This window comes from Amblyomma mixtum, chromosome 3, assembly GCF_055824585.1.
Source record: "Amblyomma mixtum isolate Tamu chromosome 3, ASM5582458v1, whole genome shotgun sequence".
Lineage (NCBI taxonomy): Eukaryota > Metazoa > Arthropoda > Arachnida > Ixodida > Ixodidae > Amblyomma > Amblyomma mixtum.
Window position 1 is genome coordinate 153,164,482 of NC_143014.1, and position 20,305 is coordinate 153,184,786.

General features: G+C 44.4%; 2 protein-coding genes and 1 pseudogene across 7 annotated transcripts in view; all 3 read right to left on the reverse strand.

Moving 5' to 3' along the window:
• Positions 1–20,305, reverse strand: part of LOC149352402 (uncharacterized) — a 561,538-nt gene that overhangs the window by 396,826 nt on the left and 144,407 nt on the right. For 2 of the 6 annotated variants that reach the window (XM_089581570.1, XM_089581567.1), the window contains exons 1-6: positions 15,949–16,163; positions 11,570–11,750; positions 10,391–10,463; positions 7,143–7,232; positions 6,767–6,899; positions 4,348–4,675 (exon numbers count right to left, since the gene is read on the reverse strand). In XM_089581570.1, coding sequence (XP_089437696.1) covers positions 4,348–4,675; positions 6,767–6,899; positions 7,143–7,232; positions 10,391–10,463; positions 11,570–11,750; positions 15,949–16,075 — 932 coding nt within the window. In that variant the 5' untranslated portion in view covers positions 16,076–16,163. Of the gene's footprint in view, positions 1–4,347; positions 4,676–6,766; positions 6,900–7,142; positions 7,233–10,390; positions 10,464–11,569; positions 11,751–15,948; positions 16,164–20,305 lie in introns of those variants that run through there. The other 4 variants (XM_089581568.1, XM_089581569.1, XM_089581566.1 and 1 more) reach the window with 3 other exon arrangements.
• On the reverse strand, positions 181–2,870 carry LOC149352405 (uncharacterized; annotated as a pseudogene).
• Positions 14,555–15,931, reverse strand: LOC149352406 (meiotic recombination protein DMC1 homolog). Its single transcript, XM_089581573.1, has one exon. The coding sequence runs from the start codon at positions 15,718–15,720 to the stop codon at positions 14,698–14,700; it is 1,023 nt and encodes a 340-aa protein (XP_089437699.1). The 5' UTR covers positions 15,721–15,931; the 3' UTR covers positions 14,555–14,697.

Genomic DNA, 20,305 nt, shown 5'->3' on the forward strand with positions numbered 1-20,305 from the left:
GGTGTTACAAGCAAGTGGTAAGAAGTCCATGTGATCTTAAGAGGTTTTAAATAACTTCTGATGTTTGTTTGTAAATAAATAAATGATCTTTCATATATATATATATATATATATATATATTGTAATGACTGACACCGAGACGCGCTGAGCTGAGCGTCCGCTCGATTGCCTAGCCTTTCTTTAATCCCACTTCCTAGTCTTCCTCCGCCTGCTTCTTTCATCACGACTTCGTCTTTGCTGTCTCGGCATCACACTCGGCCACGACTGCGGACGCCCTGTTGATTGTAGGCCGCGTCGCACCCAGACCTCGTTGTCGTACACACGGTCACTCGTCTCGCCCCGCTTCAGCAGCCGCTCCTTCATGGTCTCGTCCTTCACTTCGACGCAGAGCAGGTTGGTGCACTTGCACACCTCAGCCTCGAAGCGGTCACCCTGCTCGGTGTTCCTGGGGTAACCGTCAATCAGGAACCTTTGGCTGTCGCCACGCTCTTCCTCATTGCTCCTTTCAGCAGCTGCAAGACCGTGACCAGTGGGACGAGCTCACCCTTCGTCATGATCTCGTTCATCTCCTTGCCCAGGTCGCTGCCGGACTGCACCTCCGCCCGCTGCAGGTCACCGGAAGAGATGTGCGTGAAGCCGTAGTTGGCCGCTATCTACTCGCATTGGGTACCCTTGCCGCAGCCGGGGCCGCTGAAGACAAACACGATGGGGAGCTTGAGTTTTAGAGGCCCGTCCATTGGCGTCGGAGTAGGGGGAGGAGCAGGGGAGCAGACCTGGCTGGAGGCGGAACTTCCTCAGCCTTCTCATCTGGTTCTTTTCTGCTCCACTTTCTTTTCTTCTTCTTTCTCTTCTTTCTTCTCTTCCTTCTTTTCCTCTTGGCCTTTCTGATCATGAACAGGCCGTCCATATCATCGTAGGCATCCCTGACATAGGCGCCGCGAAGGCGTCCGCTGGTGGATCGGCGTGGAGGGCCGCGGCAGACCAGGACAGTACCTGGACAGTTGCAGGCTCTCGACCGTGTCCCTGCGAGGTCGTCATGCAAGGTGGTGTGTTCGAAGCTGCGTCGACGCATCAAGGGCGACGCCGGTGGTGGACTATCTTCTCGATTCTCATCAAGCTGCCTGCCCTGATGCAGCCTCTCTCTAACGGGAGGGGACGTGGGAGCATCCAATCCTCGTTCGATTTGGAACATTAGGAGGCGCGATACTGATGACCCGCTGCCGACCCTGGAACCCGTAGAAGGCGGCAGCCGCGAACGGCCTACTGGTAGCCTGCGTCCGGAGCGGGACCCGGAAGTTGCTGGCTGCCGAGCAGGTGGCACTGGAGGGGTCCGCTTTCCGCTGAGGGCCTCGTAACCCTCGTCGATGCGGTCCTCTTCGCGGAAGTCCACGCTGGAAACAGGCTGGCGCCGGATTTTGTTGTCTGGGAAAATTGGCTCATGAAACTGACGTCCCGGCAGCAGGGGACGCGGTTGTCCTGGAGTGGCCGTCATCCGTTGAGGCGGCAACCCAGGCGACCGCACTCCAGGCGGCATGCTACCCAGGCTATTACTGTTCGGACTTGAGCATCCGATGACGCTGCTGATAGCCACTGAGCCCGGAGCCTCCGTCACCGAGCTAGCGAAGTACGGGTGCCGTGGCGAAGGTGGCGTCACGGAACCAGCACTGCCTGCAAGAGGCGGCTGCGCCGCGGGCCGACCGATGCGGTGTCCATCATGCGTCGATGCCGGAATGTTGGGATGCCTCATCGGTCCATGAGACGGTTCCCGAGACATCAGCGGGGACGGTGGCACTGCTGAGACGGAGCCCGCGCTCCCGATGGAATTGGGAGGAGCGCTGGTTGCATTTTGGCCGGGAACTGCCGACACCTCGGCGAGCGAGGCGGTCATCTGAGAGCGGTGCACCACGGAGGACGCGTATCCGCTCGTCGGCTGCGGTGACTGCGGTGGCGGACTGACGATTGTGTTCGAGCCGACCCGCAGGAGCTCGGATGCTTCCACCGCGGCAATGGGCGCCTCAGAGCCCAACGCCTGCTGCGGCCACGTGCGGCCCCTGCAGGCCTGAAGAAGGCGTACCTTATCTTGATTGTAAAGGGCGATGTCTTCGTCTGGAGCCTGGCGCCGCGCTCTCATCGTCGTGAGTTTGGCATCGTGCGCATTGGCTAGGGGTGGAAACGCGGCAAGAAGTGCAGAGGTCCAGGCCGGCCAAGTGGTGTAGCGGCGGCCTTCGTACTGGTGCCAGGCGTGGGCGGCACCGCGGAGATGGTCTTCCGCGACGGCGAGCGTGGTGACTGGAGACCAGGCGAAACGCCGGGCAGCAGCGTCGACCCCTTGAATCCACGCTTCAGCGTCGTCAGAAAATCCACGGTACTCCGGAATTTGTACCGGGGTTACTGGGTATCCAGGGGACAGTGATGCGCGGCCAAGCGCTGCAGTCAAAGAAGCAGATAACTCCCGGATGATGGAGAGGGCTTCGGGAAGAAGGGCCAAGGCCGAATCCGCCGAGGAGGCATGGACGCCGTTCTCGGGCGGAAGAGGGGTTCCAGGCGCCGAGGGAACCGGCCGTGGGACTGCCCGGCCGCTTCGAAAGAGGAGCGACGGGTCGTGGAGGTCCGGGCCGGGCTCGACGTTGGTCGACTGCGCCATTGTAATGACTGACACCTAGACGCGCTGAGCTGAGCGTCCGCTCGATTGCCTAGCCTTTCTTTAATCCCACTTCCTCGTCTTCCTCCGCCTGCTTCTTTCATCACGACTTCGTCTTTGCTGTCTCAGCATCACAATATATATATATATATATATATATATATATATATATATATATACTCTGACGAAGGCCACTCTGACAAAGGCCAGACCCTGGTCGAAACGTTAGAATAAAGTTGTTGTTTTTCTACCGTGTGTCAACCGAATTACGTTTATGTTCTACCGGATCCATCCGATCTTCACCCCCTTCTTATATATATATATATACAAACAAAAGAGAACAACTAAGAAAGGAATAAGCGGGGTAAATAAAGCGCTCAGTGAAATTCATTAGTGGCATCAACATAATCAATTATCTGCATTCGAAAGAAGCGAACTCCTGCTAGGACACTGTTATCCTCTTCTTCATTAACTATAAACTGCAAAACTGAAATTCCCAACAGTGGGCAGACATCCAACCGTATGTAATAAAGCCGTTGGCATAATTTCATTGCAAAGATATGAAGCAATTAAATTCTTTAATTCATATGCACTAAAGCTTGAGAGCCCTTACAAAAGGGGCTTTGTCTAAGTATTCTTTTTCGATTGTGAGTAAGATGACACTTTGCACAAACATTCATTCAAAATTAAATAATTTATGAAGCTGCCGAATCACTTTGGCCAGAACACAGCTTGCACATAAAACATATGTCATCCATTAGTTGTTACGACATATCATCAAGCATAAAGCTGCAAGCAGTGCTAAACAAGATCTGCTGCCTTAATACCAAAAGATCTCGAGGGACTTAAAAAGCTTCAGCAATTCTGTACCAGTTATTTTGGCCTCATAGGAAAATACACACCTGTAATACCAGTCTCCTGGCTGCGCTTGTTTCAAACGAAATCACAAAGTCATCAGCACAGCCACAACTACTTCAAGGCCTAGCCAAGTGGGAATGCTGCTAGTACTTTCTTATGACAGCCACATTAATGCAAGCATAGGCTGTTAAAGCCCATGCTTGCATTAATGTGGAAGGCAAAGGGAGGATGTGGCAACAGCAGCTGGAGGACCCACACTACATCATACTGAACGCACGTAGGGTTCTTGACACCGAAATGCTTGAGAAGGCCTGATTTATAGGGTAATATAAGCTTATAAGTTTATCAGTTTTACAACGTTATGAAACATTGCAATGTTAGAAGGTATGAAAATTCAACATAAACACACTGCCCTTCATTTCATTTCACTTATTACCTTTCATGGCTGCCATGACATTCCAGACAGCAGTGCTTGTCAAATGAAACTAAATAAGCACATTTAGAAGGAGTAACGTGCAAGAGGTTCACATGCAGTGCGGAGTAATGTGATCCCAGTCAACCCATGCCTCTGAGGCAAGTGTCAAAATGGAGGTCAAACCTGCATATGTTTACTGCAAACATGACTGGCTGGTCGGCTAAGAATGAAATTAACTGGAAGTAGCAACCATGTAATTAGAATGGGAGTTGTAGTTGTTTTTTTTTCACAAAAAAAGCATAATCAACAAATCTGGAAATAATCTTCAAATTAATGGCAATGTTACACAAGACCATGAAACAGAAAGGATAACTAGTGAAGCTGTATCCAGCAGTATCAGACAGGAAACTTCAAAGAAAATAAAGAAACCTACCTTCGCAGCGGTGCCCTCCTGTAATGGTTTCTTCCCCCACTAGCATCCCTGCATCGAAGCGTATTCATCACAGCACCACCTTCTTTTTGGTGTTGAGCACAACACGGAATGGAGCCAGGCACTGTGGAAACACATTCGGATGACGATGTTGAAACAAGAGGCATCTTATTTTGTGAAAGGGGCTGAATGTTACTGTCCATTTTTTTCAGTTCGGCAGTGTTTTCTTCAGCAGTTGTGCACATGGCAGTGACAGGATGTGCTGAACAGTCGTCCTCTATTGTAGGATGATGGTTCACGAGTGAAAAAGGCGTTACTGGCCAAGCTTTCGCTGTAAAAAATTAAAACAAAATTTGAAGTGTGGTCAGCTTCAAATTATAAGCTCAATAACAATACAACATCATTCTTGTTTGGGATTTAGGTTGCATCTGTGTTTTCTCGTCCAGTTTTCTTGCTGGCATTTGTTTCAGTTTCCTAAACCCGATTTCATTCCGTAATGCCTAAGCAAAAATTATAGCAAACAAATTAACAAATACGTATATATGAAGCTGCATCTTACTGACACTGCAGAGAGTACAAAATCCTTCGAAGTCTCGAAAAATACAATGCTGCACAAACATGTAAAAAATTCTTCTCTGGACAAAAAAAAGTACTGGGTTATTTCCTCTTGCATTCTTGCTTTCCAAGAGCGGTATTAAGAGTGAGAGAGAAAAAAATGGTAAAGGAAAAGCAGAGAAGTTAACCAGAAGGATGTTCCAGGGGAGGGGGATTAAGGTGGTGTAAAAGGATAAGAGGAAGTAGAGAGATGCGGCATTAAGCAGTTCTCATACATTAAAGGGAACTTAGCTTTCACATGCCTTAGAAAAGCCAGAAAACTTGCCATCATTCATACCAACCACTAGGTCCGGTTTGAACACAGGACTTTAACAAACATCCACATACATCATTGGGCAATTGAGCACTTCTTTCATAGCTTTAATCTTCACGATGTATGCACATGTGGTCAAGAATTTTCGCACTTGGTGAAAGCTGGCTTCAGTGCTTACTGCAGTCACAAAAACTGGCAGTACTTGTGCTAACTTTCTCCCAGAAATTGGAAGTGAACTCTTTGTGCTGGCATCCAAACCTTTTTCTATTCATCACTCTGTCTGCCTGAGGTTTTTGGACATGTTTGGGATCTGATACATATCTACACAGCCATGCTCAAGAAGCTAATGCTCTATGCTGTTTTCTTAGCCACTGCTGTCTATTTCTATGCAAATTATTTTTCTATCAGATTAGACGGTCAAGTTTATTTCATAAGATCAAGTTCATGAACATGCAAATCTCAATCAATGGCTGATGACTGCAAGATCAAATCTGTGCACAAAATTAAAAAAATGAAAAAAAAATTTAGTGTTATAAAGTTACGCCTTCAACATAAGGACACAATTCACTGGTTTTCAGTGTCATTCTCTGAAATTTTTGTTTTAGAAACTAAAGCTGTGACTGCTAATGGTGGGTGCCTAACAATTATTCTGCTGGCAATTGCTCCATCATAGCGGCACTTAAACATTACCTAAATGCAAGAGTTTTGGGCACAGATCTGTGACCTAGCAGAATTATACCGCCACGCACACAAACGCAATAGTCGCCTTCAGTGTCTTGAAAGAAACTGAGAAGAAGATGGGAGAGCTTGTAACCATTGGAAAACCGGTGGGCACCAGGCGACACAGGGGATCAAACCCTGCACCATCCGCATAAGAGGCGGTGTTCATAGTAATCATCAAATAACTTTTTCATTGAGTTACAACCGATAAGTTATTTCATGCAAGTCACTGTATACCCTGCTGTTTTAAATGTGCCAAAACAAACTCAAGCTAAGCAGTCTTGGAATACAGCAACCGAAAGTCCAATTGCAAGCCTTCATGCATATATCACTAGCTTGTGCAGTATAAAATGCTACATCACACAAAAGCTAGCTTGTTCAAAGAGACCTAAAAAATTATATGAAGGCACAGAAAATAACTTAAATGCAGTGGCGACTATAAGCCTCAGCTTAAAGTCAGCCACCATAAAGGCTCCACTCATGTAAACAACCTACACCAACGAAACATCAAAAAACAGCTTTCAGTTTCACCCCTTCCACAAGCTCCACACAGATGTCCTTCCCAGTTGAATAAGACATTTTCATTAGTCACAAAGCAAACAAAACAGGTCACAGTATCTAATTACAATGTCAAAAGCAAGATGACATTTTTAATATTCAGCCGCATTTGGAAGCATGCTAGGCACAAACTTCATTCCCTAGGTTCTTCTTGCCATGACTAAATAAAAGCAATAAAGAGAGCTTACTGAGAAAAGTAATGAGCCTATAGCTAGTTACAGCATTCAATGCTAGTTCATTACAGCCCTGAATAACAGTGAGCCTCACAGACATCACCTTTCAAGTGTTGCAGAGAAAGCTTCCGGTCGCACTGTTCATGATGAGCTGACGAGGTATGGCCAGCTGCTCCTTGCAACTGGCTGTCATCACTCTGTCTTGGTGCTCCACTCTCATTTATCCTCATGCCAGCCTGAATACAAATAGATGCCAGAAGCAAATCACCAAATACTTTCATTATTTAGAATCCAGGGGAATTGGTTTGCGATCTTCACTAATCACTGCAAGAAAACACTAGCTCATCTATAAAAAACTGGACTATAGCATATTTCCAACGACCAGTGCCTCCCATACGCAACTTCAGAAATGTGAAGTTATTCTTACTGAAATTTTATTTAAACTTGTCATCTGTTTCAGTGCACCAAGCATTATTTACCGGAAGGGAGATTTTTCTTTTCGCAATGTCATCTTCCTCCAGGTGTGCAGCATCGACTGGCTCTTGCTCTCGGCAGAGGTCTCTGCAGGCCTGCAGCAAATAAGTTTCTTTCATAAATAAACAAAGGAAGCAGCATGCATGACACATATCCTATTTGCCTTGCCACACTAAACTGCCCCACAGGAACTGGCTTGTATCTTATCTTTGTCTAACCAGTGAAACCCTTAACTGGTCAATATGTGTAGTTATAGACACCATGCCTTGATCCTTTTCTTTCTGAGAACTTCAGTCTATCAGAATTTTTCACGCTCAAAAAAGGCTAACGTGAACAAACTCCTAACACTGGCGCTGGTAGTTTTAAATATTTGAATAAACACACCACTTTCCAACCCCACAAAGTAACTTCTACTGAATAACTTGTACTGAAAACTAAGGAAACACTTTGCCCCAGAACATCACAGAATTTTCACACATTTTCTTTGCCGCCTATTACAGTTGGCTGTTGTATGTACTGAGCTGCATAATTTTGTAGCCAGAAGGAAATGATTTTTTTATGCAAGCTAAATTGAATGAATGAATGAATGAATGAACCTCTATAGGCAGAGGAACGCCTGTGGCCATTGTTTGGGTAAGGGAAAGTATGCAAGCCAGAATAAAAGCCCAAATTAAGAAGATTAATGAGACATTGTCCTACAGACTGTTGCAACACTAAACACGTACTATGTGAAGGCTGCTTGTTATGGGAGGTCACCAATGCTGTAGATGATGTGGATTTATAATTAATTCTGATCAAATCAGGAAAGTACTTCATCCAAACTTGGTATTGAAAAAACAAGACTGTCGTATGCCATCTCTGCATCAAATTCCAGCACGAATAAGCGAACGGTTTAACCAAGAGAAACACTGTACACTGTACGGTTGGACTTTTTGGCTTTTATTTTTCAGAAATTCGGCGGACTTTTTTCGATGTTTATTTCAGAATGTAACTTTTGTTGGTTTTTTTGGAAATATTATTTTCTACTATTAATTGTCGTTTTTTTTTTCAGTGATATATATATATATATATATATATGATGTCTCTTTGTGGTCAAAAATGACGTACAGTTTACATCAACCTGTTTTTTAAACCAGCCGCTCATGTAGCAGTATGCACCACATAAATGGCCGTTTCAAGAGCTGTCTTTCTGAAGAATGTCATACAGTTGTTACAAAAGGTAAAAATGCTAATGTTAAATGACTGGGCCGTGAGCCAAAACACAAGTGGAAGTTCAGTTCTAAAAACTTGATTGTCAGGTTCTGGTTGCACTCTGGGCTAAACGAGAGGACCGCACAACCTATGCTCTGAGTGCTGACGCAACAATGGAACTGCTGCTTAACCATCGCTGAATCCAGAACACAGCACCTTTGTACCGTTTATGCATAGTTTCACATTGACGGTTGCTTGTTATGGTTCCGAAGGTTTTCAGTGCCCTTACATGCAGAGGAAAAATTAACGCATTGACGGCCCCAAGTCGGTGATAAGTCTGAGCAGACAGCACTACACTAGCCAGTAGTGCTTATAGATAAGTGGTCGAGCTTTCCTATTTGAAAAGGCGTGTCTGAGTTCACGGATCAATGCCTCATGACTTGGTTACTGTACTAAATTCCTAAGATACCTTTGTCTCACCACATTCTTGGTTTCAGCGCTCTCTTAGTTTTCTGCTGTGACCTACTATAACTGATAATGAATAGCCAGTCATTTGTGACGTGCACGCCAGAAATAGTGACCTTATTTGGTTAAAACCGAATTTCAGGAAATAAATTCAGCTTACGTTTATGAGTGTTTTTCGGTTTAAACCGAAAAGTCCGACCTTACTTGTATCAAGCTTGACATTAAATGCATTAAACTTGAGGTATATAAGGCATTTAAGGCAGAAAGCTGGGATAGTTAGGGCTCAGATAGCGAAGACATAATAGTAGCGCTAAATAACAAGGATGAAGAGAGAGAAAACAACACAAACGCTACACATCAACTGACCAGTTGATGTCTAGCATTTGTGTTGTCTTCTCTCCCTTCATCTTTGTTATTTGGTGCTACTACTCTGTCCTCATTATTTAAGGTATATGTGCTTGACATTCAAAAATGCAGCCTTTTTCTTTCCTCACTGCATCTGGCTGCCTTGAAATATAAGCTCAGTGAGTGGATGCAGTGCTGAAAGTGATCGCAAAATGCTTCAGCAACGGTGAAGCCTTCATTAGCCTTGACTACAGCCTCTAACAACACAGCGTCTGGCCCTGTACCCATTTCAAAAAGTCACATGATTATGCACAAGTGCACTAGTAATTTGCCAGATGGCAATGCCCTGACCACTACAAGCTTAGAAAAATCTACATTATAAGTAGCTCATGAGACTCAATGAACACCAGACGCTAAGTGTGAAAGCATATCTCTTTTTAACTGAAATGAAATGAAAGTAATTTCTTTTCAAAAATTCCTCACTGGCATTTGCATACTTGAAATGGTGAAAAAATAGCGCCAAACCATGCAAACCACAAGAAAGAACGAAGATGAGACACAGACCCAGTGCCTGTGTCTTGTCTTCATTTTTTCTTGTGTTTTGCATGGTTTGGGGCATGCTATTTTTTCCCCAATTCAAGTATGCACGAACTAGCCCAAAAAGAGGTGTTAATGGCATTTGCATCTTGCATCAAACTCTGTTTTCTATTTTGAAGCACAGCAGCTGACACAAATATGTAAGTGCATGCATTCCCACGTTTTCGCGTAGCATGAGATTCTTCTGCCTTGCAATATAAATTCATTCACACCCAAGGTCACGACAAATTCATGTACAAGCAACTAACAGAAATTTACTGCAAATGGATCAGGGTAGGCACACTTAACTACTGAACATATCAAACAAGTTACATGCACCATGTATTTCATAATAAATAGGTTCCACTGTCTTACATGTACAAATACATGTACAGAGCAATAACTTCAACAAGGGATGGTGATTTTTCCAGCAGAGTTCTACACCAAAAATAGCTTCTCACTAGAATGATTGCAAAATAAATGGGTAAAAGTTTCCTACATCACAGCATGCTAAAGACTGACTAGTCTGCGTGGAGCAAGTTAGAGGAACGTTTCCATTGTAATAAAAAAACACAATGCCTTTACAGACTACAGCAACATCTTATACGATGTTGACACTAAGGCAAATACACCATTTTAGGCTTTCATGTACCAAGAAGTAAGTTGGTTTTATCACCTGTAAGGCCATGACCCATGCCATCATCGATTCATGACTTCCAGCCACAAAGACATATTCCTTGGCTCCTGAACTAAACAAAAGAAGAACATGAAAAGACAAAAAAAAAGAACAGTCATTATGAATGTGCTGGTCAACAGAGACACCACTAGATCTTGTCACATTCCCCTGCTTCACCACAAAGTGTGCAGCAGAGGGCACAGAGTACAGTCTGTCACAGTTTGAAGGTGATCACTTTAGGCTTAACTTACTTGGATTAAAGTGCTCTAATGCAGTTTAATTTTGCAAGACAGCTGAGGAAATAAAAGCTTTGTTAGCTGCTTGGTTCCTCTATCCTGCACCATCACTTTATTGGAGAGTAAGTGGCCATCACTCCCGAAAAAATTTGAGGAATGCCCACATGATGACGAATGATGGAAAAATTTGATGAATGATGAATGCATTTCAGTGGCCACATGAGGAATGTGCGGCTTGCATATGAACTGCAAATTGGGTGTGCAGTCCATAGGTCAGAGTACAGCGAATTTTAAGCTTGGGCAGGGCAGTCATGTGATTTAAAAGGGGGATGTAAACATTTGGCAGGAACAGTAATCAAGTCTCCTTGCATTCTGGGAACTAAGGCTTAAAATATAAGCGAGGTGCCAGTATCAGATGACAGCCATAAGATCAATTTTATTTAAAAGCAAGTTATAGACAAACAAAGTACTAGTCTTTCTAGCATTTGGCCTCTATCCTTGTGCTAACTTTACAACACAGCTTTTCACACTGACCTGAATTAACATTTTCTTAACTGTAGTTGGGTACAAGTAAAGAAAAAAAGAGGCTTTTCCCCATCAAAGTTCCAGCCAATGGAATTGGCCGATTCTCATGAACCTACTAGCGTGACAGTGCAGGGAGTAGCAGATAAAAGGGGTCAGTTCCGTTTACTGCTTTGTCGGGGACAAAGCATTCTCCTTGCATTCTCGTGCCACTCTCTGCATTGTCACGCTACTCACACTAGCAGGTTCATGAGAATCAGCCGACGCCACTGGCTGGAAGGGGGTTTGATGGGGAAAAGTGGCTTATTTCTTGACTTGTACCCGACTATAGGCTTGTTAAAAATTCTAGATATTCAGTCTAAAGAACTCCCTTCACACCATAGATGGACTTAGAGGAAAAGTCGAAACCAATATCACTTACTGGATGACAAAGCAGTTTTCCTCATCCACCAAGAAAGAAATGGCAGCATTACGGAGGTCAATGCTGAATAATGGAGCCTTTCTTCCTGCAGCATCCAAGTCACTCTTGTAAGAATGCAAACAGCAGCCATGTTGGTCGAAGACGTACCAACGCTTTCGCCTGCCCTTCAGGCGAGCCAAGGCTTGAATGTGATCAAAAAAAAAAAAAAAAAAACATTAGAAAAAAATGAGACAAGCAAGATTTTTCAGCAACAAATATAACTCAGAAGCTTGCATCAAGGTTGAATATAGCAACTAACAAGTCCTACACACAATGCAGAAAGCCTACACTCATTGCATTGATTCTGTTCCTTCTGTTCACTCAAGTTCGGTAAAGACATCTCATATCCCGATTGTTTAAGACTTCACAGCTCCAGACTTCAAGACATTATTTAACCTCTCAATGTCAAGTCAATAAGTCACAGTAACATATTCCATGGAATACTTGCAATTCAGTGGTATGCACACATCAGTGATGTTTCATGCCATAACCAAAAATTAGCTTAATTAGTGCCAAAAACCTCTATTTTAAGCACTTCTTCCCTATAACACTTTGAAAACACTTTCAATCTGGAAAAAAAATTGAGGCAATTTCAGTTCTTAAAATTCTCTGAAGCTCCATAAAAATTCCCTTCTCACTAAATTTTACCCTTCAAATTCCCTGAAAAAAAAAAAAAATTCCACAAATGAAACAACACTAGCACGCATGGGATTAGCAATAAGAGCTCAAAGTAGACTAGTTGTTAGAGTGATACCACGGTAAAGAAGAAAGGCGTATTTTTGAATACAATACAAAATGTTTGCAAATAATCCACTCTCAGATAAGCCATAATATGTTACATCACTTTTAAAGGGACACCGAGGAGAACTCCATCCGATTTTTGTTCCAAGTAAAATTCGATTTTGTGGTCTGTTCCGGCTATGCTGATGTTTACCCACCAGCAAATAATGCACATATTGCTGAGAAAATTACAATTAAAAATTTCCCTGCCACTCAATTCAAATTCGTAACATCTACATTGGAAAGGACTTTATAATTACCGCATTGAAGTGAATGGAAGTAAACACACTGCAGTTTACTTGTGAAATCAGCAGGTGATGGTGACATCGGTTTTTCATTTCTTGACCTTTTGTAGCTTATAAAAGTTCTGTTTTCAGTGAAAGTAGCATGTTTGTCGTTATAAAGCAGTAGCCTGTTGATACAGTCCAACTTCAATTGGTCTGTAGTGTCCTCTTAAAACAGCCAAAGTTGTTCACTATATATTTATTTCTGTTTCAAACTGAAAGCAATTTTATTGAATACTAAAACTTAGAAACTCCTTTTGAGCGAGCATATTGCCAAAAACTGGATCAGTAAAAATTTGAACAGTTATTGATTCTATTCCATGCAAGCTGCAGGGCCAAAATTTTAATGTCTTCTCTCAGCAAAAAGTTTGATTATAGAACTGTCCTCTATTTCCCGCTCTAACCAATAAAAAAAAATTTCTACATGCTTCTTCAGATGAAAGATAATGAAGTACAAAATAAACACACCACCCCATAAAAGCTACCATAGTGCAAATACTTTTTGGTATCAATATGAATAAAACAACAAAACTGGTTTATGATTTATGGGGGTATGATGTCCCAAAGCGACTTAGGCTATGAAGAACGGCATAGTGGAGGGCTCTGGATAATTTTCACCACCTGGGGATCTTTAACATGAACTGACATCGAACAGTGCACAGGCCTCCATCAAAATGCGACCGCCGTGGCTGGGTTCAAACCTGTATGCTTCAGGTCAGCAGTCGAGCACCATAACCAGTGAGCCACCACGGCGATAGTAAAACAACAGAAACCTCTGTGTAGGCAGTATATGAGCAAGCATCCTTAAGCAACATGTCAACAAGGCTAAGAACCTAGAATGGCATTCAACAGTATTCTGAAAACTTAGAATAGCACAGAAATAGTATCAAGATGGAATACTGAAAATCAAGCAGTACGCTTTGCAGGAACATATTTAAACATGCTTATGAGCAAATATTAGATTCAGCATAACTATCCCTTGGACAGCCCATCTGACCTACAACAGACTGTAAGAAGGGCTAGGAAGTCCTCAGCATGCAATTCCAATTAAGCAATCAGGAAAGAAAACAAAAGACATAAAAACCAATATCAAAATGCAGGCTGCCTTTTTTTTATTTCTTCATTTCTTGCAACCTCAGTATTTCTTCTGCAATAAACTTATGAAAACATAAGATAGGGAAGCAAAAAAGACGCACGAGAGGGCTAGTTCTAATGCTGCGAAGGCAAACTCTTTACTGGTCAGTACATTTCTACAGGATAATGTCTTGCAGCATTTGTAGCAACATACAAAACCATATCTTATTCCATGAAGTGGACTTCAATCAAAGATTGGGCAAGAATTACAATAGCACTACTTCTTTATGGCATGCTGCATAGGTACTTGGTAAAAAGCTTTTGTCAAAACTGATTATTTATGACTGCTTAACTTGAGGCAGTGCTGTGCGAGCACCTGCGAGTGTCAGTTTTGTGCACTTAGCTCGAACCATAGCACGCATAGCTTTATCAAATGTTTTGGGAGTACAACAGAGCGAAACTGATTGCGTTGCTCTAGCCACACAGAATCCCGGTTGGAAATGTTTTTACAGATAGCATGCCTACAGATAAACTACCGTGAAATTGCTTGTGCTTCCTGCATATTTCTGAGTGTCACCCAAAGCAGGTATGCTCCACCCCACTGATGAACTTATAAAAGGCCACGTGCTCAAATTATTTCATTGCCTTAATATACAAGTGCACCTCCTTAGTCACATCACTTTTGCGCTCACTGGTGCAACACTGGTGCATACAGTTGTTGCAGAATTAACAGGGAATCAGTCTGGTGATAGAATTAATGGTATAAAATTGACACTTTAAATCCAACAACCACAAGTAACACATCAGCATTAAGCCAACTTGTTTATTGTGTCACAAGCAAAAGGAAAAAAACGAATAACTTGCCAAAATGGCAACAAAAAAGAAAAAGTACGAAATTCAGCATAGAATTCAGTACCCAGCTCTTGCTGCAACGAGTGAGCATGCAGTGTTCTACTCTGTGATGTCTGCAATGCCACCAGGCGTGATGGCGAATGTTGCCTCATTCTCTGGCTGATCGGGGCTGTCGTAAATCTTGGCGATGCGCGCTTCTCCGCGGCCCTTGCGAAGCGCTATGCGTGTTGTCGAAGCATGCGCCAAGATATGTCCCCCAATCGGCTTCTTAGGATCCGCCTGGAAGCTCATGGCCGCTCCTGGGTCAGCAGTCATTTGATTAGTGATAAACACTGCCACGTTGTATTCCTCAGAGATCTTCTGAAGCTTGGAAAGCATCTGAGCCAGCTTCTGCTGTCTGTCAGCGAGCTCGCCACGACCACTGAAATCGACTCGAAAAAGTGCCATAACTGAGTCGACCACGAGCAACTTGTACACACCAGCCTCTTCGTGAAACTTGGCTGCCACTTGATCCAGCATTTCCATTTGATGTTCGCTCGTGAAGGCTCGCGCGTAGAGGACGTTTTCCAGCACGGCTGAATGGTCGAGGTCGAATCGGTCGGCGATACTGCGCAGTCGGTCCGGGCGGAAAGTGTTCTCAGTGTCGATGAAAATTGCCTTACCCCCGCTGTAACCGTTCTCACCGGGGAGCTGGCACGTGACGCAGAGAGTATGCGAGAGCTGCGTTTTTCCAGTGCGAAATTCGCCGAACACCTCTGTGATCGCCATGCTTTCAACTCCGCCACCCATCAGGTTGTCGAGCTCTTTACTGCCAGTTGTGACTCTGAACACATAACGCCGTTTTTCACAGACTTCAAGTGCCGTCAGAAAACTTGAGAAGTCGGATATCTTGCCTACTATCTCCTTGATCTTGTCCACTTTTGCTTCAGAGATGCCTTTAATTGCACACAACCTCTTCCGAGTGGTCATTTGTACCCCTTTGACGGTGCAAATTCCAGCTGCCTTGAGCTTCTTGATGTCAGTCACGTTGATGCCATGGTTTTGCAGGACGTCGATGTCTTGGAAGAATTCCTCGTCGTCGATCACTTGACCTATGGCTTCCTCGACAACTTGATCACCCATTTTAACGCTCTGACTCAAGACAATTGCGTTTATATGACGCGTTTCAGGCACTAGTACGGAACTCCAACCACGGAAGAAACGAGAGCACAGGTTGCAGACGATAGAACAGACAAATCTAAAATAAAAAGAATAACTATCGAAAACAGTGAGATATTTTGTCCTGAACCAAATTTTTATGAGTTCTTATGAAAATCTAGGAAATGCAACATTATAGGGCATCCCAATTACCTTTTCGCAGACGACAGCCCCGGCCACCATTCAAACAAGCAAACGCGGCGCGAAAGAGCTCTGGAAGCGGGCGTGCATGTTGCCCGACTGCAAAATGCAATGCGCTAGGAACGGGCAAAATTCTCATGTGCGTCCTGAAAATGAGCTAAGCCATGTAAAGCAACAACTGTTCCCTATGCAAGCCAAGCAGAAAGGTGCTACAGCACTGTAGCTATGCTGCGAAAGCAACCGAGGCCAGCATCGATCTCTTCCAGCTATCAGCAACATTCGGGGTGAACACCAGTACTGGACAGCAGGAGCGCAACCGGAATGGAAACCGTGAAAGTTTTGAAAATTGAAAGCCTTGAAGAAGTAGGCGATACGGCAAAAGGAAACAAAAATAAAGAGATATATAACAAATGATGACCTTATCATACATGCAAAGGGAAACTGCATTTTATGAACTTGGAAACAAGCAAATATGGTCAGTGGGCTTCGAGGAGGATGGGGAAAGAGGATTGGTTTGGTTTGGTTTGGTTTATGGGGTTTAACGTCCCAAAGCGACTAAGGCTATGAGAGACGCCGTAGTGGAGGGCTCCGGAAATTTCGACCACCTGGGGTTCTTTAACGTGCTCTGACATCGCACAGTACACGGGCCTCTAGAATTTCTCCTCCAAAGAAATTCCAGCCGCCGCAGCCGGGATCGAACCCGCGTCTTTTGGGTCAGCAGCCGAGCACCATAACCGCTGAGCCACCGCGGCGGCGGGGAAAGAAGAGGAATGAATAGGGGTCACGAATCACAAGCCAGAGAAAAGACTCAGAATACAGTTTCAGCGGCGATCGAAACTGCTTCTATGTGAGAAACCTTGACTCACCAGCCTTTCTGTTGCGATTCCTCATAGTTGGTCTGGTGGAGCGAATCAGCAAGGCCTTGCTCACCTAAGACTGTTAGCAATTTTAAAAAAGTTTTTTTTTGTAAGTGTGCTGTCTTCGGTACAGCATTGTCAGCAGTGGTTTACACCAGAAAACAGCTAAGACGTGTTAACTATCAGGCTGATTAACTGTAATATTGAATAGTTAGCTTTTAACTATTACAGTTAGGCTCCTCATTTATGTAGTGGTTTGTAGCCCACCGTAAGAAGATCCATATCAGTTCTTAAATTGTTGAAAGTGACATTTTCGTCGCCGCTGCGCACAAGGGGGAAACCGAAACCGTGTCGCCGGAGAGAGCGCTAGCGCGCTAACCCAACACCATGCCAACAAGTGTGCGTCACACAAGAGAGCGGGTGTCATGGAGAAAAAAAAAAAAGTTTTTTTTTCCTCCATGGCGGGTGTCAAGCGCTCTTTTCGCAGCGCCCGGGTTTCCGGGAGTGGCGAGCGGGCAGATAGCCCGTGACAGGAGCATCGCTGTATGACGAGCGCTCCCGCCGCGCGGTTTCGATTTTCGTTTTGTGCGACACCCGAATTTCTTGCGCTGCAGCGGCAACGAAAATGGCACTTTCGAAAATCTAAAAACTGATATGGATATGGCCCAACTGTCATAGTTAAAACGCTAACTATTCAATATCAGTTAACCAGCCTGCTTATTACGTCTTAGCTGTATTCGGATGCACATCACCGCTGACAACGCTATGCCGAAGAAAGCGCTCTTCTAAATAAAAAAAGCTTATCTTTAAAAGTTTCCAACAGTCTTCGATGAAACACCTTGCATGTGTCCGCGCATTATTTTATGCATCTCTGTTTCAAGGGTTTTAGAATTACATCTCGTCAAAGCGACTCACTTGAAGCTACTGACGGCACTGCAGCTTCCGGCGGCAGTCCAGACTGCTTTGGCGACCGCGGCAACAAGACGACGCACCATGACCGCTCCGCATGTCGCGGCACAAAAGGAACTGCGCGTCGCTACTTTCTCTTGCTACTAGAACCACTGCCAAAGGCTGCAAAAGGTTGGGCTGCTTTACAATACCGCTCTCAGAAGCAAATTACGCATCTCAGAGCCAGCTAAAAGCTAAGGTGGGTATCGCTGATGTTCTGCGCCTCTCGAGCACTCTAGAGAAGTGTGTGGACGCCTGCAGAAGTTGCAGAGCGGTGCATAAACTCGTTCCGCCAAAGCCTCACGAGCCATCTGGGCAACTATAGTGGCGATTGCCACTGATACCTGCTGGGCAGTTTGAACATGCCAGCTCCAAGAAACCAAAGAGTGTTAATTATCTTTTAGCCTTTCCAGAAGAGTGTGAGTGTTTCTGTTCTTCGACTGGGGCTCATCGCGAATATGCTATCGATATGGAAAATGACTACGACGCATGCCTGACGCCGAAGCACACCATGGCACGACGCATTTCGCAGGGGCTGAGACTAGCAGGCGCACTTCTTCCCTTCTTCCCCCCTTTATTTTCTTGATTTCTTTCCTCTGTTCATTACAAATAAACGTTTTAAGCAATAACAATGCCACCTGACATTTTTCTAACCTTAGTGAAACGTTTAAATAGCATAAGTGCAACTTTCGCTAAAATGGTAAAGAAACCCTGCGGGGCGAGACTCGCCAATTGTGATCCGCCACTTCAATTAACACTTTGCGAGGAGCACTGGACAACGAGAGCGACACGCACTACAGCACATAACTCATACATTCAACTTCTAAAAGATAGCATGGCGTCAAACTTATATATAGCCAGCCATGAAGGCTGCCTTAAGAGACAGTGGTAAGTGGGTAACATGCAATGTTTTCTAGAAAGACGTTTCGGCTGTGCATGCAATCTACGGCAGGCATCATCTCAGGTGTTTAACGGCAAAGTTCTGCTAGTTGAAAAACATTATTACTGCAAAAAAAAAAATGGAAAAAGTTCTGAGACGCAGTTCTTGAAAATTTTGGCAATGTTGTTTTATGACCATGATTTGAATGCTATAATAATATTTGAATTCGTAAAGTTGTTTTATAGTTACGATTTTAACATTAAGATAACATTTCGAACACAGCGTTAGTGCAACGTTGAGTGTGAGCGTTAAGCTAATATTTACCACACAGCACGTATACATGCTCAGCAATTTTCAGAGGATCGCAATCCCCTTCTCCCCGCCAAACGATTCGTAAGGTATATATGGCTGCCGCTGCCTGACACTCGCAGTATGAAAATAACGCCTGTCGTTCCCTGTATCTGCCTTCGCAAAGTCTTCATCAAAACGACAAATAAAACAACTTCTGCGTAGCGGGCAGACCCAGCTTTAATGATGCTGTGAACGAACACTCAAAATAAATTGGAAACAATGATTTTTGTAACTCGTTTAAGCAGCACCTTGCGCTTGTATGCAGGTCCTAGAGGTGAGCCCAGAGGCTTTGTAAGATCGCTACTCAATGCGATTCCCTGCAAAATTTTGTGCTCTCTGTTCTGGCAGCATTGGACCACGGCGGCCTTATTTCTTCCAAGCCCGGCTGCGCGGGGAAAATGAATGCTGTACTCTTGACATCATCAACTGGCGTCATCTGTCGGTCGCCAGCAGCAAATGCGTGTAACTGAAAGGAAATATTTTAATTTGTAACTGAGAAAAACTAAAGACTCCCGTGAAATGGTGCGCGAATATGTTTATGCTGCTGGTTTCATGTTCCTGCGCGCTGCAGTCTGACTTGTGAAATGCTTTCTGCGCTCACACCGAACGGTTTTGACGGCCATAGGATATCAGTGGAGCGTTCAAAACATTCAAAATTCCCGCGGTAATTTTTGATGCTCAGGGCCTGGTAGCATAGTGGTTTGGTTTGGTTTATGGCGTTTAACGTCCCAAAGCGACTCAGGCTATGAGGGACGCCGTGGTGAAGGGCTTCGAAAATTTCGACCATCTGGGGTTCTTCAACGTGCACTGACATCCCACAACAGTACACGGGCCTCGAGAATTTCGCCTCCATCGAAATTCAGCCGCCGCGGCCGGGATCGAACCCGCGCCTTTCGGGTTAGCAGCCGAGCGCCATAACCACTCAGCCACCGCGGCGACTTCAGCGAGAGTGGGGGCAGCAGCACAAATCAGAAGCGCTTGTACAGATATCCTGGGCTTTAACGTCAATGCTAATTTTTGCGCTTGTAAAGGTTGCCTGGGCTTGAACGTTATTGCTACTTTTAATACTAGCATAACATTCTAGTGTAACGTTTAACGTTACTCCAAATTACACAACAATTTTGCAACATTATCCTAATGTTCGGTGCCACCTGGGAGGCTAGCTCAGACATTCTGAGCTGGAAAGACAGAGAGGAAAAAATTGCAGTCTCTCTCGTGGTAGAGAGTAGACGTGGTCATGAAAAGCTTTTCAGTGGCGGCGTCCACCTCATGGTGCCTCACACCACACAACGAAGTACTTCCGCCGCCGACCTCAGTGAAGCTCCCAACGAGC

Bases quoted from the DNA above. Each gene is read 5' to 3' on its own strand.
- LOC149352406 (XM_089581573.1), bottom strand. From the start codon at position 15,720: ATGGGTGATCAAGTTGTCGAGGAAGCCATAGGTCAAGTGATCGACGAC.